General features: G+C 53.5%; 1 protein-coding gene across 5 annotated transcripts in view; it reads right to left on the reverse strand.

Annotated features, from left to right (window-relative positions):
• Window positions 1-25700, reverse strand: part of BCAS4 (breast carcinoma amplified sequence 4) — an 83525-nt gene extending 57825 nt beyond the window's left edge. For all 5 annotated transcript variants that reach the window (XR_006386114.1, XM_044262834.1, XM_044262831.1 and 2 more), the window contains exons 1-3: window positions 25521-25700; window positions 10258-10329; window positions 979-1080 (exon numbers count right to left, since the gene is read on the reverse strand). Coding sequence is in view for 4 of the 5 variants with exons in the window: in XM_044262834.1 (XP_044118769.1) it covers window positions 979-1080; window positions 10258-10329; window positions 25521-25700 (354 nt within the window). In the remaining variant the exon portion in view is untranslated. The remainder of the gene's footprint in view (window positions 1-978; window positions 1081-10257; window positions 10330-25520) is intronic.
• Between the last annotated feature and the right edge of the window lie 1566 nt (window positions 25701-27266).

The following is a 27266-nucleotide window of genomic DNA, read 5'->3' on the forward strand; positions in this document are numbered from 1 at the left end:
TTTTAATTATATTCCTGCCTCATCCGCTGCTGACAAGAAGTTTAACTCTGCGAACCCCAGTGTGGACTGCCACGTTCCTTTCCTCCATGGTTCGGGGGGGCTCCCATCCCCTCTGTCCAGGTGACCACGAGTAAGTGGCAAGCTCCTCCCAGCCTCCCGGGTTCTTCCCTGTGTAAGGATCCAGGACCCCAGGCGGAGCGGCCCAGGACGATGAAGAGTTTGGGCTCCAGCAGATGTCAGCAGAAGTCTCAGCTTCAAGGCATCAGTTGGTGGGGGGGACACTAGGAAAGTGGGTTCCCTCTTGGAGTTTATGCTCCTCCTCTGGGAGATGGGACAGGGAGGGTGCCAACTTTGTAATGCAGCAAGAAAAAAAAGGAGATACCCTGAGGCTTAGCCTGGGGCTTCCACAAAAAGGATGCGAATGAGGTAAATCAGCAGTGAGGCAACAGGGCATGGTGGGGACTGTGGTCAACTGCGGGACACGGGCCCCACCTGAGGGGCGGCTGCCATTGGCTCCACAAAAACACAGCCCACGGCTTGGAAACATTCTGCTTCCCAATGTGGGTCATCCTCATAGGGGAGTTTATGTGTGTAAAAATTCACTGAGCCATACACTTACGATGTGTAGACTTTATGTATTTATACCTCAAGAAATAAACCTCGAGATTAAAGTATTTAAAGTATTTAAAAAATGTGGGCTAAGTGCTATCCAAGTTTTGACTTCACAAAAGCAGCTTAAAAGTCAGATTTTTATTTTAAAAAGTACCCTGATTTTTAAGTGGGGTACTTTATATAAATGTGTATTTGTCGTATTTTTAAAAATACCAGGTAAATGCAGACCCTCTTTTGCCACCAAGCCCCTGCACTGGGTCTCACGCCCGACACTCTCAAGGCCAGATCAGCATTTCGGAAGACAGGACAAAAGACCCAGAATAAGCCCACGGATCTCACAAAGAAAGCTCACGGTCCCGAACCCACCTCTAGCTGGTTCACTTTGGCATAGATGCCACGCATTTCTGTCACTTTGGCCTGAAGGAGCGGGATGTTTTCCTCCAAGATCTGTGAAGTGTCGCTCCTGATCTGCAAGGAACAAGACAGCTCATCAGGCCCCCTGCCCGGGTTCCCCAGGCTCCTGCCTGCCTCTCGGCCCACCGGAGTCTGCCGAGACCTGGCGGCATCCTGCAAGGGGATGGACCCAGAAACAGCCCAGAGTCCCGGTAGGGGCCAAGCCCACCGCCTCTCAGGCCCCAGACCTACCCAGCTGTTACTTACTGAACCACTAGTTGGTTTCCCCACAAACACCTGACGATACCAGTGCCCAACGGAAGGGCCCGTTTTCCGAACCACTCAGCCGGAGCCAATGGAGAGAAGCCGAGTCTCTCCTTGGAACCCAAGTTGAGAGTTGTCACTGCACTGAAATTAATGGTACTAAGTCGATCGCGATTACTGACGTCTGTGAACAACGAGAGTGGAAACTGCAGCTCTCGTGGATCCGAGGGCGCCGTGTCTGTCCGCGCGGCACCGAGCGTCCCCCACACACGGCATCTCATGTTGCTTCTGCTTGGAAGGGCTCCAAAAGTGCCTATGACCTTTACAAAGCCACATGTTTCCCTTGATCTCCGAAATCAGACACCTAGGCCTCGATTTTCTTTAAGAGCCAAAGGACCAAGCCTAACCCCTCAGCGAGAGAGAGAGAGAGAGAGAGGGACTGTCTCCACGTTAGCATCTCCTTTCGGAGCAGGGAGGCGGCGAAGCTCGCTCTCGGATGCTAGGGAGCATCGGGATCCCCCGAGGGAGACCCACCCGGTGCGGACTCCCGGGCCCCTTCCCCTCTGGGGTCAGTTGGGAATGTGTTTTCAGGCAAGTTCCAAAGCCGCGCTGGAGTCGGGGTGTGGCGGGGACCCTCGGAGAACACCAGTGGGGACGCTAGGAGCCAGAGGTAGGGCTCAGCCTGGCGTGTGAGTTCGGGGCTACCCACTGTGAGCTGTGCGACCCTGGCAAGTCACCGCACCCCTCTGAGCCCTGCTTTGCTTCCCTGGACGGGGAAGCAGTCGCTGTCGCCCTTGCTTCCTTGGCGTGCGGTGAGGAGCCAACGTCTGGCAGGAGTGCCTGGTGCGGCTCGTGCAGGTGGCGCCCGACACGGTCCCCAGTGACTACTGACTCCTGTGGGGTCCCCTCCCCTGGACCAGGAATCAGCCCTGGAGATTGACCTCTAACAGAGAGGACTCAGCCAAAAGGAGAGAGGTCACTCTGGAGACAAGGTTCCAGAAGATTGTCCCTCCAGTTTGCTGGCCTTCTCTCTCTCTCTCTCTCTCGCTCATGTGTGCTCCCTCTCTCCCCCATCTTCTTTCTCACCTGGCCTCTCCATCACCAGCCAATTGCCATGGCGGAGAGGCTACGTGGCTGGGGACAGAGGGCAGCCTCCAGCCACCTGCCCGTGCAGAATGGAGGCCGCGCAACCGCTGCTGCCGCTACCCGCGGTCCTGCCGTGAACCGACACCTCGCCAGAAGCCCGCGTGAGCAGGACCCCACGGACCACCCGGTGCGGCTGCTTGGACTCCTGAGCCCCAGGCACTGCCAGGTAGTGAGGACCAAGAGTTTTGGGACAGTGTGTTAACCGGCAGGAAATAACAAACACAGCGATAACTCAGTACATTTTTTTTTTAATTTCAGAAATTAATTCTGAAATTTCAGAAATGATTGAAAAACTGTTTCTGTTTTCCCTCCTTTTTCTGCCTAAATATATGAAGCTTCTTGTGGTCCTAGAATTCTGTCGCCCTGCGGGATGACACTCCCCACCCCCTTCCCTGGGTCTCGGAAGCGACCCCATCCCCTGAGTGTCCAAAACCAAACTCTCCCCTCCTGGTTCCCCTCCTCTGGTCACAGAGCTGCCATCTCCCTGGGCACCTGGCTCCAAGTCACTGTCCTGGGTACACCCTTGTCCCACGCCCTGGTCCCCCAAGGGCACAGACAGGTCCTGAGAAGCCAGCATCCAGCGTCACGCCACCTGGCCTGTCTCTGCCCTGACCTCCCTGTGCCTCGGTTTCCTAGTCTATAAGATGGGGACCATACAAGTACTTCTCTTGAAAGAATGCTCTGGAGGTTAAACGAGACCATCTCTGACTGGGTGGAGCCTACACATGCAACTTGTGTGGCTTGCAAAGTGTCTGAGTTTTTTTTAATTTGACTTAATTTCTGACTTGAAGAGTCAAGAGGGGCTCTTAGGAGAAATGGCTGATTCTAGAGCTGGGGCAGGCAAGACAAACCCCTAAAGAACCTTCTAGTGCCAGAATGCACGTGACTGTTGTTTGTTTTTAAACTTTTTTTTCCTTAGGTTATGTCTACACCCAGCGTGGGGCTCAAACTCATGACTCTGAGCTTAGAGTCGCCGGTGGTCCACAGGCAACCGGGGCCAGCCAGGTGCTCTGGAAGGAAGCATCTGCAAAGATAAAGGACGGGGCTTGTCAAAGGATCATAGGAGCCAACCGGAAAGACCAAATGACCGAAGCTGGAATAATCAGGAAAACAGAAAATGTAAGGCCATATGGGATTAGAACCCGAAGGACAAGATGAACCCATGCGAGTCTGTCAGGAAGAAACGATGGGACACAGGCTACAGGAAGGGGACCACGGGGGCCATGTGCCCCTCATGATGCCACAAGAAGGCCCTTTAGCTCAACGGTTTCTCTCCAGAAACCCACCACCCCCATCCAACCACTGGTAAAATAACAAAGCCAAGCTAAGGGTCTTCTATGAAATAGCTGAGCAGAGCTCCGCAAAATGGCCAAGGTCATGAGATGCTGGGGAAGACAGAAAAGTCACGGAGGAGGAGACCGCGTGGAGGGGATGACTAAAAGCAGTGTGGGATCCTGGACAAGAAAGAGGGCGTTCGTGGGGAGCCCGCAAAAAAAAAATCAAGACGCCCCTGCTGGTTTCTCAGTTCCAGCAAAGGAGCTAAGGCCATGCGAGTTGCTAGCCCTGGGGCGGGGTGGGGGGGGGGACGGGGAGAGGCAGGGGGAGCGGGCGTGTGGGAATCTCTGTACCATCCTTGCACGCTCCCTATAAATCTAAAACTATTGCAAAACAAAACATATAAACATGGCTTTAAAATGCTCCAGTGATTAAGCAGGGCTTTACAAGGTGTCTTAAAAGTCTGCCCCTATGGCAACACCGGGCCTGCGTCTCCCAGGCACGGAGGGCTGGGCTGAGCAGGGGCTGCTCCCCCAAAGGCAGGGCACGAGCTCTCTGGGACACAGTCCCCATCCCTCCCTAATGCCTCACCCTCAACCCCCTTCACTCGGGCCCAGATCCTGCCTGGCTCCCACGGGCACCTGCATTTTTTATGCTGGTTGGGGGGAAGCCCTCACTATCCTCCTTTTCTTCCCCCAAGGCCAAATCTCTAGAGACATAACCATTTCCCCCCTGCCCCACCAACAAGGCTAAACTCTGGAGAAATCACCAAGGTTCAGTGATGCAACAAAGAGCAGATAACTCACGGCTGGGTCAGAACATAGTGGACCAAACGCAAATCTTTTCTTTCTGCTAATTTCTAGAGAAACGAGTAGGGTGAGAACAAAGGAAATCAGGAGGGTCTGGTCCTAGTGACCCCCCCACTGGAGAGAAGGGATGGTACAGAGAGAAGATTCACGGAGCCTGTCCGTCCCCTCCTCCAGCTCTGAAGGAAGCCAAGGAAGAGAGGGTCTGGGCCAGTCAAGGCTTCTCTCTGAAGACACCTGTTCACAGGAATCGTGGGCAATGGGGAGCCATCTACATATGCCCGGATGGCAGGCTGCATGTGGGGGGGGGAGTAGAGAGTAATCCTCGGGGTCTCAACGGCCCCCAAACATTTCTTGTGGCTCCCCTGTGAGCTGGGAACTGGAAGGCGAAAATAAGGTTGGAGGGGCACCACGCCAGCGCGCCACAAACTTTCACCACGTGCTAAGAACGGGTCCTGTGACTCAGAACCGATTTTATCTTCAACCTTTCCTGGCTGAGGACAAAGCAAAGACCGGAAGACAAAATGAGCCGGCCCAAGGTCACAGGCTACCATGCAGGAGATGGCAGGTTCCTATCCTGGTTGGTCTGAGGCTACCGGTGACACCAGGGGTCCGCACGCATGTTCTGCAGGGCCTTGGGGAGACAGCCCACGTCACGTCTGAAAAAACCAAAGCGCACCCACACCTGCGCCACAATCTTAAAATGAGGCATATTTCCCTTAGAAGCTCAGATTTCTAGCTTCTTGTGAAAAAGCAGAGGACCTGGCCATCCTGGGTCCACGTCCCATATGACAGCAATCACCTGGAGCTGGGTGACAGCTGTCTCCTTTGGTTAACCACAGTCCCCACCACTCCCTAGAGTCTCCCCGGTGTCTGTGGCCACCCTGTGTGCTCTCTTCTTATAGGGGAGTCAAAGGAAAGCAAGACGTTTCTGTCCTCACGCCCACTTCACATGCATCTGAGCAAAGAGAGGTCAGTGAAGAGCCAATGCGGGTTGAGCCTCTGCCAGGACAAACCCCCAGCCAAGTTTACCTGCCTGAGCACCCAGCAGACCCTTCTCCAGCCTGGTCTCCCACCTCCCCGGAGCTGGCCAGCGGACGTGGAAGTTCTCGCTGACCAAGACGGCTGTCCAGGATGATTCAGGGCCTCCTGAAGGAAGGACAGCCAAGTGCACTTGACCCAAGAACTCCCACCAATGCCAAATGCAAGTGCTGGCCCAAGGCCAACAAGGAATTTTCTCCATCCACGTGAGTAAAGTAAGAGCCTGCTCCCTGCCAGGGAGGGAGGGCCTGGACAAGGGGCCCAAGCTCCAGAGGGCACTGAGCTGAAGGCCATATAAATCCTCCTGGGTGTCACGGCCTTCTGCGGCTCTGGTGATGACGATGGTGACCTTGGGAGCCACCACACGTGGGTCACCTCCTACAGACCTGGCACCTGGCTAAGCAGTTATTTTTAACTGAACATAGGAAATGACGGCCGGCGAAGGGACGGCGGGGTGAACGAGTACGTGTGTCCACATCTGTGTCAGCCCCACCCCGGCCAACGTGTAGGATGTCCCATCACCAAAGAGGTGATGATCGGCTCAGGTCATGATCTCAGGGTCCTGGGATCAGAGCCCCGCATCGGGCTCTCTGCACAGTAGGGAGCCTGCTTTCCTTCCCCTCTCTCTGCCTGTCTTTCTGCCTACTTGTGATCTCTCTCTCTGTCAAATAAATAAATAAAGTCTTAAAAAAAAAAAGGTTGCTTCCGGTTTGGGGCATCATGAACCAGGCGGCTCGGAACACTCGTGTGCGGGTCTTCGCAGACTCTCATTTTCGTCTCTCGGGTAATTACCTCGCGCTGCAGCTGCTGGAACGGACGTAGGGTCAGCGCACGTGTGACTTGGTAAGAATCTGCCGGACTGTTTCCCAAGGGGCCGGGCGTTTTGTGCTTCACCAACGCGTGAGCAGGTGTCTCTGGGCTCCGCACTCGCCCACACTTGGTACTGTCGGTGTTTGTTGTTGTGGTCAGTCTGGAGGATGTAACGGGCACCTCCCTGCCTCATTTGAGTCCACCCCGTAACACTTAGGAGAAGGACTTGATTTGCAGATTAAAGAGGACTACAAATCCTTTCCATTCCTCCCACAGACACAGGGGTCTGGGACCGTTCCCCCTGGATCTGGGTGTGCTACCTGACAGTTTTGACCAGTAAAACAGGACAGAAGTGAGACTGTGTCAATTTCCATCCCGAGCCCTCCAGAGAACTGGCAGCTTCTACTTCCCATCTGTCGGAATGCTTGCTGCGGGAGGCGGGATGCCCCGCTGCAGGAGCCTGAGCTAGCCCCGAGGAGAGGCTGCACGGAGACAAGTGACACCAGCCCGTCCCCAGCCACCCAGCATTCCTAGCCCAGATGTCACAAGCAAGAGAAGGAGCCACCTTGGAAATCCCTGCCCCAGCAGGTGGCATGTGGCTTGGATGAACCATCCCCTCTGTGCCCTGCCCTGGCCCACATAATACATTGGTTGTTGATTGACACCTCTAAGTTTTGGGGTAGTGTGATGCATTATGGACCATTATGTCCATTTCACAGAAGGGAAAAGAAAGACACCAAGAGGGGACATGCTATGCCTAAGGCCCCAGAGCAGGAAGAGTCAGAGCTCAAAGTGGCAGTGACTAGCATTATATCTAAGGTCTAAACAGGTGGCAGGCGCAGGGTCATGAATTCCAGCCACACAGAGTGGTCAGGGACAGGCTGACCGTGGAGCTAATGCATCTGACAGGAAGCCGGACTCTTGCTTCTCAGGGCCTGATTTGATCGGAAACAGAACTGCTTCTCTCTGGACTGTGCAGGGAGCCTGGCGTCTCTCAGATTTCTAATGTGATCAGTGTTTCCAAAGGCCAATGCAGGGACCCAGGGGACAGTGTCCGTGTTGTGACATCACCTGCTCCCCTGAGGTCCCCACTTATTCCTAGCTTGGATAAAAAGAGAGAAGGAGGCCCAAGCCAAGGCTGAGAACTGGACGCCTCTCTCTGTGCCATGTGGACAGACACTCGAGGTAAACTGAGCCTCACCCATTGGGGCAGGAGGATTTCCATAATCAAAATGGCATCAGCACTGAGCATTGTGGTAGGGGCCAAAAAAATCATCATACCTGACATGTTCTCTTAACGCATGCACACTTGTTTACATATAAACTCATGAAATGATCTTCCCTCCCATGGGAATCCCACTCTCTTCCCTTTCTTGAAACCCAGGACCCTCTTGGTCTGGTTTCATTTTCCTGCTTTCAGTAGGGCCCAAAGTACAGAGAAACATACTCTGCCATAAAACGCATAAGCACGTGACGGATGTACCTGGCAGGTGGCCATGGATTCGGGAAGCCCCCACAGGAACCGTGGACGGTGACCAGCTGGAGAGCTCACATGCTGTCCACAGTGGGAAGGACACTAAGCCACCCTTGCTGATGCCGGGCAGGTGGGGCCAAGCACACCCCAAGGGAGCCAGATCTTCGCTCTTCCAAAAGAAGCCAGAAATCCTCATTTTTTTGCATGACATTCTATAAATGTCAGCAGCAAGTTCCTTTTTCTTTTCCTTCCAGAAACATCCAACATATCTGCAGGTGGGACTGGGTCCATGGGTCATGTGCAATCTCAGTCTTAAAATCTTTGCATAAATGTATCTCCAGGCTTCTGGTTAGGGGTGGGCCTTGTCAGTGCTGCCCGACACCTTGGCCTCCAGGTGACACACACACAGGCTCCCTCCTGCCATGCCAAGAAGCCTGGACAGTTCCTAAGGTGGGGTGGCCGAGCATCTCTGCCCATCCAGGTTGACTCCTGCTCCAAGCTCTCCCCTCAGGCAGGGAGTGGGTCTCCTTTCAAGAGGCAGGATGGCTGAACTTGAGAACAAAGTGTCCCTAGGTCACCAGTCCACCCATCTTCCAGATCCACCCCCTGCCTGTGGGCCCCCATGGTCCACACTGTGCCAGCACACCATACCCATGGGTCAGTGCCTCTGCCTGGACATTCACCCTCCCCAGCGGCTGAATTCTTTCTGTTCCTTCTTCAAGCCCCAAATTAATCACCACCTGTTCGGCAAAGCTTTCCCAATTTTCCAGGCAGAATTTAACGCCTCTGCTCTTCTACTTCTTCTTCTTCTTCTTTTTTTTTTAAAGCAAATTAAGTCTTAGGATCATGTGCCCAGTTCCTTCTAGACCCTCTTCTCCCTCTTCAAAACCTCTGCAGTCTCCCTCTGCACCTTGAACACAACTTCAGGCTGGTGCCTCAATTCTAGGTGACAGCCCTGGTCACACGGGGGACTCCTGCAGGAGGGGGGACAGGAGACAGAGCTGAATCTCTCTTTACCCTCAGGCTCACCAAGGCACCCAGTCAGGGAAGGTGTCCAATGGCTGGTGATGAAGGAAGGACTGTCCGGGCTGTTTAAAGTCTGTCTCAGGGCACCTGGGTGACTCAGTGGGTTAAGCATCTACCTTTGGCTCAGGTCGTGATCTCAGGGTCCTGGGATCAAGTCCCAGGTCAGGCTCCCTGCCCAGCAGGAAGTCTGCTTCTCCCTCTCCCCCTTCCTCTCCCCCTGCCTCTCCCCCTGCCCGTGTGCTCTCTCTCTTTCTCTCCCTAATAAATAAATAAAATCTAAATAAATCAATCAATAAAGTCTTCTCATTACCCGGCTCCCACCTGGACCCACACCCAAACTAGAAAATTGGTTCTCAAGAGAGAAGCACATGCAAGTCCTCTTGGGGATGTTTCTGTCTTGTTCACTGCTGTGTCCCCAGAGGGCGGCATGAGGTAGGTCTGTTGAATGAATGGGGATGACATGGCGCCCATTGTCTCACGCTGCTTCAAGGAGAAATGGGGTGACACGGAAAAACGCTTCGCATCGTGCCCGGCACCAAGTACGTCCGAGGCTGCTGTTACTGTTACACCCTTGGGCTCTCACAAACACTTCCCCAGACACCTGCTTCACGGGGGCACAAATCTACCCCACTGGGTCCAGCTGGGCTTCCTCCGCTCCGGGGACAGGCAGGGCCTCACCACAATATGGAACTTCTGCCCTTTGGGCCTTTGGGCAGAAGCCTTCAACCCAGGGTGCTGAAAGTTTCTAGAAAATTCTATCATTGCTCCTCAGGGTCACACCTGGCTGGCTACCATCCTGGGGACACAAGGATCTAGAGATTTTTACAGAATTTGGAGTGGAGACCTTGTCTTCTGGGCCTAAGGCACCATCTTCCATCTTCACCAGCCAAGGGGATCTGATCCAGCAGAACAGAGTAGGAGGCAAAAGCGAAGAGAGCAAGAGGATTCGGGAAGGAACCTGATGCCCACCCCTGCCTCGGGCTACAGCCTGGGCTGGAGGCTCCTCTAGGCCCTGCAGGCCTGAAGCCATTTCCTGGCTGTCTCCATGTTTGCCTGGCGGACCGGCGCAGAGCCTAGGAAAGTTAAATATAGTCTTAGCATCCCCGCTGAACGGCTCCCCACATCGGTGCCCGAGAGTGCCACCTGGTGGCCCACTCCAGGCTCCTCGGTGGAATAAGAGCCATCTGGGGGGGATGGGCGTTATCAAGATGGCCGCCTCAGGAAGCCTTGGTGTTGAGAGAGAACGAGAGAGTGTGAGAGAGTGTATGTGTGGCTTTCCTCTCACCGCTGGCTGCTGCCCCATTCCTTCTGGTTGCTAAATCACCACCAAAATGGCTTCCCCAAAAAACCCCAGGAAGGGCCTGGAGTCTGGCCTGGGCCTAAATCCACGCCTCTCAGGCAGGCACTCACCATGTCAGTCAGGCTGCAGAACTCTTCCAGCCTGAGGAGCATCCCCTCGATGGTCTCCTCCACCTCCTTCGCCTGAAGAGAGACAATATCCTGGAGATTAGCAAGTGGTTTCCAGGGAGACAAACGCCCTTCAATTTTTTTTTTTTTTAAAGCAAACTAAATCTTAGGATTATCTGCCCAGTTCCCTTCAGACCTCCCTTCCCTTTTCAAAATCTCTCCTAGCCTCATTTAAAATCGTGATAAGCTGGCGGAGATCTTAATGCCCGTGGACAGAGGCCTGGTTAAAGCCACCACCAGCCATCCACTCCGTGCAGATGTCACAGGGAGAAGATGAGTGAAAACTAGCAGGAAGCAGGACAGAGCTACCTGCATCACCCCATTGTTCAGATGAGGAAACTGAGCCTCAGGGGCGAGGGAAGTCTGCTAGCGGTCACACAGGTAGCAGGTGGGGAGCCCAGGATTCCCACTGGGCTTGAGTCCACAGCCTCAGAGCTCTACACATCGTGAGAAACGCCCCCTAACAAACACCACGGAGAGCTCACAAAAGATCCAGAAGAGATGGAAATAGAAACTCATCCTCGTAACAACGCACGAAGGACATACGTGGTTTACCAGAAAGGCCTGGAACCATACAGACCAAACTGCTAATAATTAGGAGATGAATTTACACTAAATGATCATTCAATCTGAAATTCAAATTGAACTGGGCGTCCCCTACTTTATTTGGCAACCTGTTAATGGCTCCTCCTTGGCCCTGGGGAGTAGAATTGGGGAATAGGGTCTGACAAGGTAGCCTCGAGTGCTTTATGTTATCCGAAGGGTTCAAACCTTGAGGTACCGGGGCTGGGGAATTACATCATGAGTAACACTAAGGAGTAAAGCAGGCCTCCAGGGCTTTGCAGTGATCTGAAAAGTGCTTGCCTAAATCTAGAACAGCCAGCAGCCATCAGTAAACACAGACTTGGGGCTGTGTTTTTCAAGAGAAGCCAGGAATCTTAATGTTATGGAAAATGTCCCATTTTTTTAAAAAAAGATTTTATTTATTTATTTGACAGGCAGAGATCACAAGTAGGCAGAGAGGCGGGCAGAGAGAGGAAAGGAAGCAGGCTCCCTGCTGAGCAGAGAGCCCGATGCAGGGCTGGATCCTAGGACCCTGATATCATGACCTGAGCCGAAGGCAGATGCTTAATGCCTGAGCCACTCAGGTGCCCCATATGTCCCAATTTTTAAATGGTAGCATAGGTTCATGTCCTGCCAAGCATGGGCCAATTTGAACATGACTGTGGAAGTGTCTTCCGGTCTACACCCCGTTCAAATCAGTTGTGCAAAAATCAGCCTGAACCTTTTTTAATCCCTCCTCAAGTATGTACCATGTTCACGACTTCTGAAATACCAGTTTTTTGGTTTTGTTTTGTTTCTGTAATGACGAGGCCTTTGGGAAGAAAGTGCGCCGAGAACGTAAGCCACCTGCTCGGCTCACCGGGCCAGACCCTTCTGCTCCAGGAAGGCGACCCCAGACACTTCTGGGCAGGCCTGGTTCCAGCACCCTGACACCTGAAGGCTCCCCTCATCGCCCACTCATCCTGGCAGAGAGGCTGACGCCCCACCAGGGCCTGCTGCTTGTGGCAGGAGCTGTCGCTACCACAACAAAATAAACGGCTGTGCAAAAAAAAAAAAAACAACAAAAAAAACACACAACATCTTTCCGGCTGGAGTAAAAATAGTACCAAGTTGCAATTTTAAACTCTGGCACCTTCGTCTCACAGCTGGGACTATTTCTGTGCCTGCACGGGGGAGGCTCGACAGGGAAGGGGACCACAGCGGAGGGAGGACTGAGAGGCAAAAGGAAGTTCTCTCCATCCCCCAAAAGGTAAGATCATAGGAAAAGAAGCCCTTCTTGTGCTAAGGAGAGATGAAGGAGGCAAGAGGCCACAGACACGGGAGACAGGAAGGTTGGGTGCTTCCTTCTGCTTGCAGAGGGAGGGATGAGACGGGAGAAGGGCACAGATGGGCGGGGGAGGCTCCCTCCAGAGTGCAGGTGCAGACGCCCCAGACCCCAGACCCACTGAGGAAGGCAACACCAGCAGAGGGATCTGGACGCCCCTGCCCCAGCTGGAGGGGCCGCCTCCTTCCCCGGCAGGGCCCGAAGCTTTTTGCTCAGAGGCAGCATGTCTTACCCTACCCCGGTGTGTTCCGAGAGGAGGTCAGTCCGTCCGGGTTCAAATCCCATCTTCTCTTGGGCCAACCGTGGGACCTGAATTCAAGGGTTTGACTTCTGCCTTTCGGTGGGATCCCCTGTGACAGCAACTGCCACACCGGTCGGGCAGGGTTGTTAGGAGGTTAACCTCCCATAAAGCACACGGTAGGTGCTATTAGCTGGCCGCTTTACGTCGCTCTCTCACTAGATAATAAAAACAACGGCTGAGTGCTCTGTGTGGATTCTTTTACTTGATTCTCACAAGAACTCTGTACAGCAGGGGCTATACCTTCCCCCTGTTTATGGACTGGGAAACACAGGACCGGAGAGCTTAAGTCACTCACTCAAGGTCACACAGCTAATAATGTCTGAAGCCACATTTGACCCTGAGCACTCCGAGTGCAGAGCTGAGGTCTGTCACTACCAGAGGCTTTTTGGAGGCTGGGAAAAGTGTCCCCTTTATGGCTGCCTGTCGGCTACGGTCTCCGTCCCTCACCACTCCCCCCACCTCCTGGGGCAGGGCCCCAAAGCAGGAGAGAGCCCAGAAGGCATTCGCTGACTGGAAAGCTGAGGAGGAACGGGCCGGAGACATTCCCAACCAACAGGAAGGAGCTCGGGATTAGCCAACCCGCCATGCCCACAAATCATTCATAGGACAATTTTCTCTCGAGATAATCCCCTAAGTGGCCTCAGAAATGAGAGTCTGCCGGCTGCAGGCCACATGCCTTGTCCACCAGCCCATCAGCAAAATGAATGCCCTCGCCCTCCCGTGCAACTGCCCGGGCATAAACGGTCGCACTCTGAGGGGAAGAAAGCAAATGGCTCGACTAGCGTGACATTTGGGGCTCGACCAGTGGGGACGGCAGGGGCATTTCCAACACACGTGAATCACGGCCCCTACCTCCTTACATCAGTCTCCCACAGTGCCAATCCACGCTTCCCAGCCGGGGATGCCAGGAAACTGAAATGCGACTGGTCCCTGCCCACAAGTGACAGGCACCAAAAACCCCACAAGCAGGCCCTCCACCGTGGGCTTCTGCAGCTCAACAAGTGGAAACTCCGTTGTCCATTGCTCAGGCGATGGGGCAGCCTCCGTGCACTTGTCCCTCAGGCCGCCCCACCCGGGTGTTCGCAAATCCTCTCTGTGCCGCCTTCGGATCGTAGCCCGAAGCCCACGGCTTCCGTCCGCCCCCCTCGCCGCCCCCCGGGCACCGGGCACAGTCCTCGCTCGCTGGCCCCTGCGACCGTCTACTCCTCTGAAAGACCCTGTCACAACCACAGCCCTTGTCAGCTGGAAATCTCCCACCCCACCATCTCCGGCCACTGCGGAGGCTACAGCTTCAAAACTAGACAATGACAAACGCCACCAAGCATCGGGAGCCACTGGAATCCCCGTGCACTGCTGGCGTGGTGGGGGGGAGGGCTGGGACCCAGTGCTGCTGCTGAGGAAACTAGTCCGTCACTCTTTCAGAAGGTGAAACACAGAGTTACCCTATGATCCAGGCACAGAGCCCAGGGAGCGGGAAACACGCTGTTTTTGTTTGTTTGTTTGTTGACAGAGAGAGATCACAAGTAGGCAGAGAGAGAAGGAAGCAGACTCCCCGCTAAGCAGAGAGCCCAATGCAGGGCTCGATCCCAGGACCCTGAGATCATGACCTGAGCTGAAGGCAGAGGCTTAACTTACTGAGCCCCCCAGGCACCCCAAAACACACTGTTCTTATAGGAAAGGAGTGTGTTATCCATGAGAGTCGAAAAGTGGAACTAACTCAGGTTCACCAAGTGATGAACAAACAAACAAAATATGCCGTGTCCACACTATGGAAATACTATTTGGCAGGCACCTGGGTAGCTCATTTGGCAAAGCATCTGCCTTCAGCTCGGGTCACGATCCCAGGGTCCTGGGATCGAGCCCTGCATCGGGCTCTCTGTTCAGCGGGGAGCCTGCTTCTCCCTCTCCCTCTGCTTGTGCTTGCTCTCTCTGTCAAATAAATAAATAAAATCTTAAGAAAAAGAAGAAAAGAAATATTACGTGGCAATCAAGAGGAATGTCGACCTGCTACTTGTTGGATCATGGGTAACGCTCCACATGAGGCTGAGTGAAAGCCGCCAGACACAAAAGGCCAAGCATCACATGATTCCTTTGAGGGGCAAGGTTCAGAAGAGGCAAATGCACAGAGACAGAAAGCAGATCGCTGGTTGGAGGTTAACAGGCAGCGGGAGAACGAGGGACGGACTGCTAATGGCCATGGTCTTCCTTTCTCGGGGGATGGAAATGCACTGGAACAAGGTCATGGTGATGTTTGCACAAATAGTGAATATACTCATAACCACGGAATTGTATACTTTAAAATGGTAAATGTTTTGTTCCATGAATTATATCTTAATTAGAAAAAAAGAAAGTCCTCCCCTGTCCAAGACCTCCCTCAGCAATCACCAAATAGACGCCTTGCCAGCCCTACACCATCTGGACCCTCTGTCTGTTCTCCAACCTCTGTGCCCACAGCTCACTCCCCACCAACTACACCAACCACATCCTCACCCCAGGGCCTTTGCACCTGCTGTTCCTGTTATCAACAGAGCTCAGTGCACACTTCTTTCAGCCTTTGCTCAACTGTCCTCCTTCCCTGGCCTTACAGTCCCTACCACTCCCCATCCTACACCAATTTATCTCTCTCTTCAGCCTCCATCACTGTCTAACATCTTGTGTATTTTGCCTGTTTTGGTCATCTTCCTCCATCAGAAAGAAAGCCCCTACAGGGCAGGGTTCTTAGTGCCTCTCACTCACCCCTGCATTCCCAGGGCCTAGAGCAACACCTGACACCTAGTTGGGGCTCAGGCTTCCGGAGATGTCCCTCTGACTCCCTCCCATCTGTATACCTTTGTGCAAGCTGACTCTGCCACCCTGCCCAGGAAGAGGGGGAATCCACTCTTCACTCCCCCTGAATCCAGCCTGGCCCATGACTTGCTCTGACCAATAAAACGGGTGCAAGAATATTTTGTGACATCATCAAGAGACCTTACAGCATCTGACTCACCCTCCTGGAAGACAACAGCCATGTTGACTAGTCCTGGCGATGCTGCCGGAGACCCCACAGGACAAGAGTGGCTGCGTGGAGGACTGAGACGCCCAGCCAGCACCCACTGCCTGGCTTGAGTGAGGCCGTGTTGTGGGACCCAGCGGAAGGCAGCCCCCCGACTAAGCCCAGCCCGCACTCTGGGGGCAGAACTGCTCAGGGGAGCCCCACAGACCTGCAAAACCATGTGCCATAATATGGTGGTTGTTTCCAGCCACGAAGACTTGGGGTAGTTTGGTACCAGGCGACTGCAAACCAATACAGTGCCCAGAGAACACCTGTTGCAGGAAAGGAGAGCAGGAGGGAATGGGGAAGGAAAGAAAATGAGCAAGGGAAGGAGGGAGAAACAGGGCTACAGCCTGAGGACAGCAGCCCAGACCGCTTTCCAGTCCCACCCTGTGTGCTGGGCTGTGTGGGCTTAACTACACTCTGACATCTGTGTGCCTTGGTTTCCCATTTGAAAGTTGTGGGGAAACAATCCTCAGAGTCCGTCTTGAGATGGAAGCCGAGAAGGATCAATGAAGTAATTTCTTTGGGTCACTCTCGGCAAGTTGCCAAACCCATACAAAAGACAGGTGTGACTGGGACCTACCAGAGTCTCTGCATTCGAACGCCACGGACACGAAAGCCAGCTAGGAAAGGAATACAAGGGAGTATGCTTTCTGCGCTCTGCTTATTTTCAGTTTTTCACTTTTTGAAGAGACCTTCTACTTTTCTCTAGGAAACACAGCAGCACATGCAGGATAGTGAATGGCAGCTAATACTCAGTTTCCAGGCAGAGAGACAACAGGGAGGGGTGGGGACTGGGGCTCACAGGAGAGCCCGTCCCCCTCTAAAGAGGGCAGCTGCTACTTGACCCCAGCAGAGTGAACCAGGGGGTGAGGCGCCAAACTTGTTTTGTTCAAGGCAGACAGTGACCCAGGAATGTAGGCAAACTTTCCAGGTTTGAGAATTCAAAACCCCCCAATTTAAAACACAGTATGACAGCCAAACAAACCTGTCTGCTGGCTGAATGTGGCCTTTGAACCACGGGTCTGTGTCTTTTTTTTTTTTAAGATTTTATTTATTTATTTGACAGAGAGAGAAGTCACAAGTAGGCAGAGAGGCAAGCGGGGGGTGGAGGGTGGGAAGCAGTCCCCCCGCTGAGCAGAGAGCCCGATGCGGGGCTCGATCACGGACCCATGTCTTTAAAACACAAGGATATATAGGGCACCTGTGTGGTTCAGTTGGTTGAGCATCTGACTCTCGGTTTCAGCTCAGGTCATGCTCTCAGGGTTGTAGGATTGAGCCCTGCATGGCATGGGGCTTTGTGCTCAGCGGGGAGTCGGCTTCTCTCTCTCCCTCTGCCCCTCCCCCAGCTAGTGTGCGCATGCGCTGTCTCTCTCTCTCAAATATATAAATAAATCTTAAAAAAAAAAATAAATCAATAAAACGTAAGCATATATGAATTGTCCAGAAGAGGCAAGTCTATAGAGACAGAAAGCAGACCAACGAGGAGGACCAGGGAGCAGGAGCGAGGGGTACAGGGTTAATTCCCGGGGTAATGATAATGTTCTAAAATAGATTCAGGTAGATCGTTGCACAACTCTGTGAATAAACAAAAAGCCATTAAATTGTACACTTTCATTGTGTAGTGTATGTATTACATTGCAATAACGCCATTTACACACACACACACACACACGCACACACACGCACGCACGCACGCATGTTTGAGAATCCTCCTAGGCAAACACAAGGTGCATCCAGCCAGGCCAGGAACAGGGAGGGTAACACTTTCAGAGAAGCCAGACATCGGATTTTTTATGAGAAAACTCCCCCTTTATAGAATTTGGCAACCACTTAGCCTTTTTCAAATCGAATCACAGTGCCAGCCAGAGGACACCCACCTACAGCCACGACGAGTTCCAGGGCGGGTTTTTCAGCTTTTTCTGATGCCACACCCACTGCCTGCCCCTCCCCCGGGGCTTCCTCCATCCAGGTGGGGCCAGGGGTTCCCAAGGACATGACCTGGGTGGAACGGAAGCGACCCGAGGACCGTGGGGCCTGCCCTCACCCTGGGCACGCCAGCAGGACTGTCACCTCTTCTCCCGAAGCAGCTGTGGTGGTCCCTTCAGAGGACAGCGAAGTAAAGTCTTTTTAACGTCAGTGTCCACTTTTCCACCAGCCTGACAGAAGACAGAAACAGCAGCCTCGTCTCTGTGCGCAGGACGGAAAGGCCCGAGGGATGTTCGAAAGCCCCCGGGAGCCGAACCCAGGAAGGACCTGACATGCTCAGAGAAACCCACTTCCCAAAGAGGGGACATAGGAACTCCTTCCTCTCCGGCCCCAAAACGGAGCAAACAAGAGTGCCCATCCAGGCCTCAAGGGACCCTTGACTTGGAGGTTTCAGCCACTCCACTCTGCTTGCCTTCACCCTGGTTTCGAAAAGGGTTTACTTGGCAACAGCAACCAAAATTTAAAACACAGGTACCCTTGGGCCCAGGAAATCCCCTGCTAGGTATTTATCTGGCAGATATACTTGCACAAAGGCAACAGTGTGTGTGCAGAGCTCCTCCTGCAACAGGCTTTGTGGGAGTAAAGAAGCCACGTCACCTAAATGCCCATCAGCAGAGAGATGGCTGTCGGACCCGCAGTCCAGACGATGTAATTCTGCTGAGCAGCTAAAAATAATCGGGCAGCCCTCTGTGTGCTCATCGGGAACATCTCCAAGACAAACTGAGTGGAGGAAGCAGGATCCACCAACGGAAGGCTACAGGTGGGGATGGGGAAGGACCTGTCATGCCCGCGGGAAGGGGACACGATCAGGAACAGTGGTGGCCTCCGCTTGGGCAGCAAGAGGCTGGGGACCTGGGTGGGAGGAAGCTTCCTCACCACTCCTTGGCCACTGGGACCTTGGAATTTTGTGACAAGTGCGTATACTTATTTTCTGAAACAAAACTTATTTTTTACTTTTTTTTTAAGATTATTTTTATTCATATATTTGTGTGTGTGAGAGAGAGAGCAAGCGTGCACACAAGCTCTAGAAGCAGGAGGCAAAGGGAGAAGCAGGCTCTCCACTGAGCTGGGAGCTCCATGCAGGACTTGATCCCAGGACCCTGGGATCATGATCTGAGCTGAAGGCAGAGGCTTAACTAACTGAGCCACCCAGGTGCCCCTAAAACAAAACTTATCTTAAGAGCAAAACCAACCCCAGTTTACTTTAAAAGAACCCCCAGGGCAGCGCCTGGGTGGCTCAGTCATTGAGTGTCTCCCTCTGGATCAGGTCATGATCCCGGGGTCCTGGGATCGAGCCACGTATCCATCTCTCTGCTCAGTGGAGAGCCTGCTTCCCCCTCTCCTACTCCCCCGGCTTGTGTCCCCTCTCTCGCGGTGTCCCTCTGTCAAATACATACATAAAAAATCTTTAAAAAAAAATAAAAGAAAAGAAAAAATAAAAGAACCCCCAAGCCACATTTCCATCACACTTGCAGCAAGGAGTCTACGGAACGTGCCGGATCTCGTCTGATCTTGGAAGCTAAGCAGGGTCGGGCCTGGTTAGTACTTGGATGGGAGACACTTGCAGCAAGGAATGAGTTCAGAACCCAAGGCCACTTTAGGCGAACTGGTGGCTCACGGGGACGCAGGCTCAGCAACTGGGTTTTGCAAACCGAGAGCTGGAACCTACCTGCAGCCGGCCTCGTGCGCGCAGGGCAGGGTGAGCGCCGGGTTTCTAGGTCTCCATGAGGCCGTGGTGAGTGAAAACTCGTATCTGCAGCACCAACGAAGGGCCTAAAAGGGCCGGAATCCCCACTGCCCGACACTGTCCTGAACAATTACTGTGCATCAACCCCCACACCTGCTCTGTCCCTAAGGACAGAATCGTCTGTCACGCGTTCTCCCTCCCAGCACCCAGCAAGGGCTGTGCTCGAGATACCCCTGCAGAATGAGGGAATGAACCACGGCCGCGGATGTTCCCAGCCTGCTAACCACGGGCCAGGCCCCACGCCACGCGTTTCCTGCAGATTTGCTCATCCGACCCCGCTAACCGCTGTATGAGACGGGCAGGCTGGCCATCAGAATCCCCATGGGAGAGTTCACCAGCCCAGCCCTGCACCTTGTTCAACAGGGGACCCCCACGATCAGCAACCACACTGACTTCCCAGCACGGCCATCAGAATAGAGAGCTTTCAGAGGGCCAGTGTCCACGTGGCACCCACACCAGTGAAATCAGACTACCCAGGGCTGGGGGCGGGGTGTTGGGGGTGGTACACACAGCAGGCCCCCAAAATATTTTTTTTTAAGATTTTATTTATTTATTTGACAGAGAGAGAGATCACAGTAGGCAGAGAGGCAGACAGAGAGAGAGAGGGAGAAGCAGGCTCCCCGCTGAGCAGAGAGCCCAATGCGGGGCTCGATCCCAGGACCCTGAGATCGTGACCTGAGCTGAAGGCAGAGGCCCAACCTCTGAGCCACTCAGGCGCCCCCCAAAATGATTTTTTTTGAAAATCCCCAGATGACTCCAACCTTCAGCAAAGTTTGGGTACCATGCCTTACATCAGTGCTCTTGACCTCAGCTATGCCCCGCCCCACCCCTGGAGACGGCTTCCCCTTTAACTTCTATTTATAGGTGCATGAAATAGGTGGGTTTTCTGCCATGTAAGTTGCTGTATACACCGCACACATCTCCGTGCCCCTTGCCTTTCTGCCCTGGAGCTGGGCGCCGCAGGCCACCATGAAGGACCACCCAGAGCTGACTCCTCCTGCAGCCGTCAGCTGTCCACTGTGCAGACGCATTGCTGTTAACTGGCCTGGCTGCCAGGCACTGACGAGCTTCCCGATCTTTCGGAACCTCTGTTTTAAAGCTTCTCAGTCGGTCCTGACAGTCAGCCAGCCTCACCCTCCCACAAAGCAGGGACGTCCTATGAGAAGAGGTTGTTCAGACCCAGGTGTGGCTCCTTCCATGGGGCAGAAAGACAGGAACTTCCTTCTGAGAGAGGCTGCCCCCTTCAAGCACCCGCCTTGGCCCCTTACATCCTAAAGGTTCTGATTCAGGGAACATGGCCAGCTTAGGCCACATCCCCTCAGACGGCCACATCTGTGGCCCCCCTGCTCCCGCTCCAGCCCCTGCAACACATTTGAGAACCTGCAGCCGTGAGGCCAGGAACCTGATCACGGCATTCCCCTGCTGATGGCCAGTGCAGCCCTGCTCACGGCCAGCACCCTAGGATCGAATCCAGATCCCTCCCCATGGCCCTATGCCCTGGTCTCGCCCCACCCACTCTCGCCCTTGGCTGCCAAGGTCCCCCCACACCCCGTGCCTCATGTTTGCCCCTTGGGCCATGCATATGCTGCTGGAGCTTTGCCAGATGGTTCCTTCCAACCCTCCCTGCATGTCCGTCATTGTCCCTCTGCTGGCCCCTTCACGGCACTGGGCACAATTTAGTTCTTCTGCTCAGTCGTGACCAGTGCCCTCATCTCCCTCTCCACAGTGCCAGTCCTTCAGGCCAGAAACCCCCTTGGCCTTCTGGGCCTCTCCCTGGTCCCCCGTCCAGCACAAAGCCTGGCACACACGGGACTCACCATAAAGATCTGAGGAATAAAGGAACACGGAACTGTACTTTGAGACGGGGCATCTGAACATTCCCTCACCTGAACACCAAAAGAGGACCAGCAGGTCACAAGGACACATGACCGGGGGAGGGGGGGCACAAGCATATGGTGTTCACAGGTTGGACATCCTCTCTTTGAGTTTTTTTTCTTTTTTTCATCAAACTCCAGAGCATCTTTGGCTAGTTTAGGTTTTCCTACTTTAGTCTAAACACATGGTTTGGAAAAGTCATTCCATTTTCTCCCTATGTGATGACAGAAAAATCAAAAGTTCAAGGTCAAGGGTAAATGGTAACTGATGCTACGGGGAAGCTTCAGTACGGGGAAGACAATAGGGAGGAGTGGGGACTGTGGCAAACAGAGACCCAGACCTACCAGAACAACTAATGCTTTATTTTACTTCATTTTTGTAAGTAGGCTTTGTGCTCCATGTGGGGCTTGAACTCCTGACCCTGAGATCAAGGGTCATCTGCTCCGGGCTGGCTGGGATCGTGGAGCATGTGACTCTTAATCTCAGGGTTGTGAGTTCAAGCCCCGCACTGGGCATAGAGCTTCCTTCAGAACAAAACAAAACACAACAACAGACTGCCTAATATTTTAAATAAACCAGAAACTCGGAGTTTTTCATGAGAGTGCTCCATTTAAGAAGCCCTATGTTGACAGATCCAGTCACTTCAGACTGCGCGACTCAGCACTGGGGACAGGAGTTTGCAACCCCCGCTCTAGTCCACTTGCGGTTAACAGAACCAAGTGTTTTCTCCGCCTTCAGCCTCTGCTCACTCAAGCAGAGACCCTGGGCCTCGGAAAGTGCTGGCCTGATGTCCTTCCACCCGGGCCATGAACCTCACAAGCCTGTCCTGTGTCCCAGCACAGGAACCAAAGAGGACTCTGAAAGAGCCTGGCCAAGGATTCACCCATGCGTGGGTACCGACGCTCTGCCATTCGGGAGGGCCCTGAGCCACCTGTCCTCGTAAATCAGAGCACACCCGAGAGGCAAACATCTCTCTCTCTGCCATCTTGAAGCAGCTTCTCGAGACTGGCCTGAAACTCCCCCACAAAAGAGGAAGTTCAAACCAGAAAAAGAGAGAATGTAAAACACACAAAAAACTGGCTGAACAGAATACCCCAAAGGCAACAAAAACAGTAAAACACTCACCTGCTGGCCAATGTCAGCCAGCCACGCTGCAGCCTCTGCGCTTCTGCCCTCCTCGCTGACCACACCTCCCTGGGCTGCTCCTCCCACGGGCTGCTCTCCCATCTCGAAGGGCATCCTGCTTCCTTCCACCCCAGGGCCTTTGCAGGTTTGGTTCCCTCTGCCTGGGTGATTTTTCTCCTCATAGCCTGGCCAGCTCTCATTCACACTTTGGGCTCAATCTAAAACGCTGCCGCCTCAAGGCAGCCCTCCCTGACTGCACCCCAACAAAGTCAGGTCCCTGGGCTGCTTCTTTCTTTCACATTCCTCAGTGGGTACCACTCAGGTCTCCACTTCCCTGGAGAGACCTTGCCGGCCCCCTGTCTTGCTGACTCACACAGATACCCTCTAACACACCACCACGTGTTTGCTCCCAGGGCCGCTGTCCCCCATCTAGAGCTTATTTTTTTTAATTTTTTAAATTTTTTTAAATTTATTTACTTGACACAGAGAGAGAGAGAGAGAGAGAGAGAGATCACAAGCAGGCAGAGAGACAGGCAGAGAGAGAGGGGAAGCAGGCTCCCCGTAAAGCAAAGAGCCCGATGCGGGGCTTGATCCCAGGACCCTGAGATCATGACCGGAGACGAAGGCAGAGGCTTTAACCCACTGAGCCACCCAGGCGCCCCCCCCCCATCTAGATCTTTTGTGTGTGACGTGTCTATGGTCTGATGGTGTCCTGAGAGCAGGGCCCTGTGTGCTTCACTGCTGTGGCCGGCTCCTGGCGCAGACCAGAGGTTCAAGGTGTTGAACATAGCAGGGCCCACTTCACTAGGAACCCCAGGACACCCCTAGAACTGGAGCTGGCTGGTCTGGGACCCATTTAAAAGCCAAAAGTGGCCCCAGGAGAAGGGCCCAGCTGTCCAGGCCTGTTCCCACCCCAGATGTCCCTTTTTCCAGCTCACTGATCCATCTGCAAACAGCCTTAGCACGGGGACCCGCTGATGAATTAAGCTTTAAGTAGAGGTTACAAGTGATTCTGCTCCTGCAGTTTCTGCTGCTTCTGGTAAATAAACTTCAGCCAGCACTCTAAGTGGGTTTATTGCCGCACCGAGCTGCAGGGAGCAGGGCTCTTCATTATGTCCCTCACAAACGAGGGTGAGCCAGCCCGTGTCTGAGTTAAAGAGAGCCCTGAGTGAGAAAATGAAGTTAACACACGCAGTTTGTCTTGAAGGCTGTCCCTAATAGAGACAAAATGAAGCTGAGGTTTAGCCGCTGGGCACAATGACATCTCTCTACTGAGAGCAAGGCAGAGAAGGAACGAGAAACACGCTCACGTTCCTTAAACCAGTGAAAAACTGTAGACACCCCAAAAGCCCGTCCCTGGGGGCAGAGGTCATAAATTCCGGCCCCTCCAATGGGCAGTGCTGATTCTGCGAGGGCCTCTGTTTTCTCAGCCATACAAGCCACCCAAAAACCTCCTGGCCACTGGGTCGGTGGGAACAGGGCATAGCACACAGCTAGCACATAGTATGTGCCCAGGAAACGGGAGTAATTATTACTTCATTGTGGGATACTAGGAAGCCAAAGAATGTTGGCCCCTGCGCTCTCCAACATGGAAGCCACCAGCCTCGTATAACTATTAAACACTTAGAATACGGCTAGTCCAAATGGAGATATGATTCAAGTTCAGTAGGAAAGCCTGATTTAGGAGCGCCTGGGTGGCTCAGTTGGTTAACTCTTGATTTCGGCTCAGGTCATGATCTTGGGATCATGAGATCGAATCCCAGGACTGGCTCCAGGCTGGGAGAAGATTCTGCTTAAGATTCTCTCTCCCTGGCCCTCTGCCCTTCCCCTCCCCCACCCCTCCTCTCCCCCTCTCAAAAATAAAAAAAAATAAAAATAAAAAGCCTGATTTTGAAAACCTAGCACATAAAAAAGTAAAAATCTCATTTAAATTGTTTTACATTGATTACATATTAAAATGATTGACATTTTGGAGGCACTGTTATTTTAAGTGTAATGGGGCTAATTTCACCTGTTTCTTTTTCCTTTTTTATGTGGCTCCCAGAACATTTCAAATTAAATGAATGGCTCATATTCGTGGCTCAGATTATATTTCTATTGGACAGCTCTTATGGATACATTCTGACATGAAAATATGTCCATGCTATTTTGTGAAATTGAGATGTGATTTACATACCATAAAATTCACCCCTTAAAAGTGTACAATTCTGCGGTTTTCAGTATATTCACGAAGTTGCGCAACCATCACTACTAATTCCAGAACATTTTCATCACCCTGAAAAGCCCTGTCCCTTATCATTAGCAGTCACTCCCTATTTGTTCATGCGATTTTGAGTGGAAAAAAGCAACCTGCAGAACAGCATTACAGTATCAAGTGGGGTTTTATAAAAACTAACACACAGCATTACTAATATGTATGCATACCCACATTTGAAAATGCATTTTTTAAGCATCTGGAATGAGGCACACCACACTGTTGGTGATGGTTATCTCTGGGGACTGGAGTTAGGGACCCAGAGAAAAAGGAGAGGGTGCTCACCCTTTATTTGCTATAGTTCTGTTCTGCTTTTGAGATTTAAAAAGAGAATGAGTTGAATTCAAGCCTTAAATAACTCCTGGCCGACTTGGATAAATAACTTTTTCACGGCACTGTTAACAGACTGGCTTCAGCTGGAAGATGAAGGGCCTAGTTTCAGATCTACTTTTTATTCTGTGCTTTTAAAATAGAAAGTACAGATAGAGACGAGGTATTTTCCCTCTTAGCAACAGCAGGACCAAGGCCCAGGGCTTCCCCGCACAGACGCAGCCCGCCCGCCTCCTCCCAGGCCCGGGCTCGCAGCGAAGTGGGCTGAGCGCCCGGCGGGGGGCAGGACCCGGGGGCGGCCTCTCCAGGGCCCCGCCTGGCAAAGGGCAGCGGCTGCCTGCGCGCCTCGCTCCACAGTCCCCGCCGATGCTGGGAGCCCTGACCGGGAAGCGACGCGAGTCTGCGATCCCGGGGGCCTTATCCGCTGGAGGAGGGAGCGGTGCGACCTGCCGCGTATCTCTGGGCGGCGCCAGGCATCACCTCTCCGCAAAGGAGGGGGCCCTCCGGCCCCTGTGCGGGCTGTGAGAGGATGCGGCGGGGACACCAAGGGTTCGGGTCCCGGCGCTCCGGAGGCCGCACCCACCCTTTCCTGCCGCGGGGTGCAAGAGCCCAGACCCTCAACCCCGAGACGCGCCTCCCCCACCGCCATCCCCTGTCCACTACCTCGGCCCCGGGCTCCGGGGTCAGGAAGAGCGCGAGCTCGCGCGCCCCGCTGCGCACGGGCTCCGGCGGGTCGGCGTCCACGAGCAGCATCAGGAGCGCGACGGGGTCGAGCTGGAGGAGGCTGCGGGGGAGCGGGTGGCCGAGTCCCGGCCTCGGAGCCCCGCCCCCGACCGGCTGCATGCCCCGTGGCCCGCCTGGAGGAGGCGGGGCAGGTGCGCACCGGGCCTCGGCCCCCACGCGCCTCCCCGAGCGCCGGGCCGAGTGGGCAGCGCCACCCAGTGGCCCGCGGTGCTCACTGCGCCCGGCTCTCGCACCACCTGGTAAAGCAAAGCTTCTCCAACTCCCCTGCCCATTGCCATCACCTGGGACCCTTAGAACTTCCAAAGTCCCGCCCACACACAGTCTCTGGGGTCGGGACCAGAGCACCAGTGTTTTTTGAAGTTCGCCCGATGATTCCAGCACACAGCCGAGTTTGAGAACCGCGCGTAGAGACCACCCCTTTCCCCTGGAATCCGGGCGGAGCCACGGTTCCCAGCCCCCATGGCACTTTAGACTGCCCCGGGGAGCTTTCAAAAGCCCGGAAGCCGGGCCTCACCCGGGCCGATCCAGCCGGAACCCCTGGGGGTGGGGCTTGGGCATCAGTAGTTTTTAAAGCTCCCCGGGTGTTTCCAGCATCCAGGATAGAGAACCGCCATCCAGAGGATCCTTTCATTTAAAGACAAAGCCCCGCCCCCAAGGCCGCCCTAACTCCAGCATCTTGTTTGCGCCGGGCGGAGAGTCCTGGGTATTAGAGAAACCGGCCGTAGCGGATTTTTCCCTCCCAGGAGCAGCTTTTAAAAATAAACTCCCCAGGGAATTCGTAAATGCTCTAAGCTTGGGACCCCCCCCCCACGTATACACATACAGCCCTGGGAGGCTTGTGTAGACCCTCTATAGAGGCTGAAGAGGGCGGGGTGCATCCCCCCCCACCAAAAAAAAAAAATCCGAATGAGGAAAATCCAAAAAATGGTGAAGAGGTCTGGGGAAATCTAGAGTTCTCATTTCTCCTATGAGGGCTTCTTTTTTTTTTTTTTTTTTTTTTTTTTTTTTTTTTTTTTTAATGTTGCATGCGTGGAACAAAATTAGGCTGGGCTTAGGGTTATTAATAAATAACGGCGACGCCCCCCGTTCCTCGCTCCCCCACCCAATCCCGGTTAAATCTACATGTAGAGTTTATCTGACCGCCCCAGGTAGGAGGCGTGAGCTCCTGCTCCCTCCGGCGTGTGGGTGAACTGTCCCCGTACAAGCTGTACAGTTCCCACTTCCACATCTGCTTCCCGCTCATTTCTCCACATCTCGGCTCAAACATTCAGGCCTTCAGGTCAGGGTCGCTTTCTGGAAGAATCTTGGGAAAGATCTGGGCCGCAGGTGGTTCGTTAAAGGATTTGGTAGGAACTCACGGAACCTGAATGTGGCCGCTCATTCCGTTGTGATGTTCCTGATGCTCGGAGCCCTTCCTCTCATCACACAAGATCCCCAGGAATCAAGACCAGCCCCTCACCGCGACAGGCGGGCTGGGATCCTCAGGAAAGCCCAGGACTGACTTCAGATGACTTCAGCAAACTTTCCCCGGTGGATGAGACTCAGGAACATAACGCTAACAAGGGAAGGGAAAAAAAAAAAGACATGTTGCAGAAGGCTCCGTAGGGCACTCTGCCATTAACATAAAGGTTTAAAAACATGCAAAACCACACTCTATATTGTGTA

Source organism: Neovison vison, chromosome 8 (assembly GCF_020171115.1).
Source record: "Neovison vison isolate M4711 chromosome 8, ASM_NN_V1, whole genome shotgun sequence".
NCBI lineage: Eukaryota > Metazoa > Chordata > Mammalia > Carnivora > Mustelidae > Neogale > Neogale vison.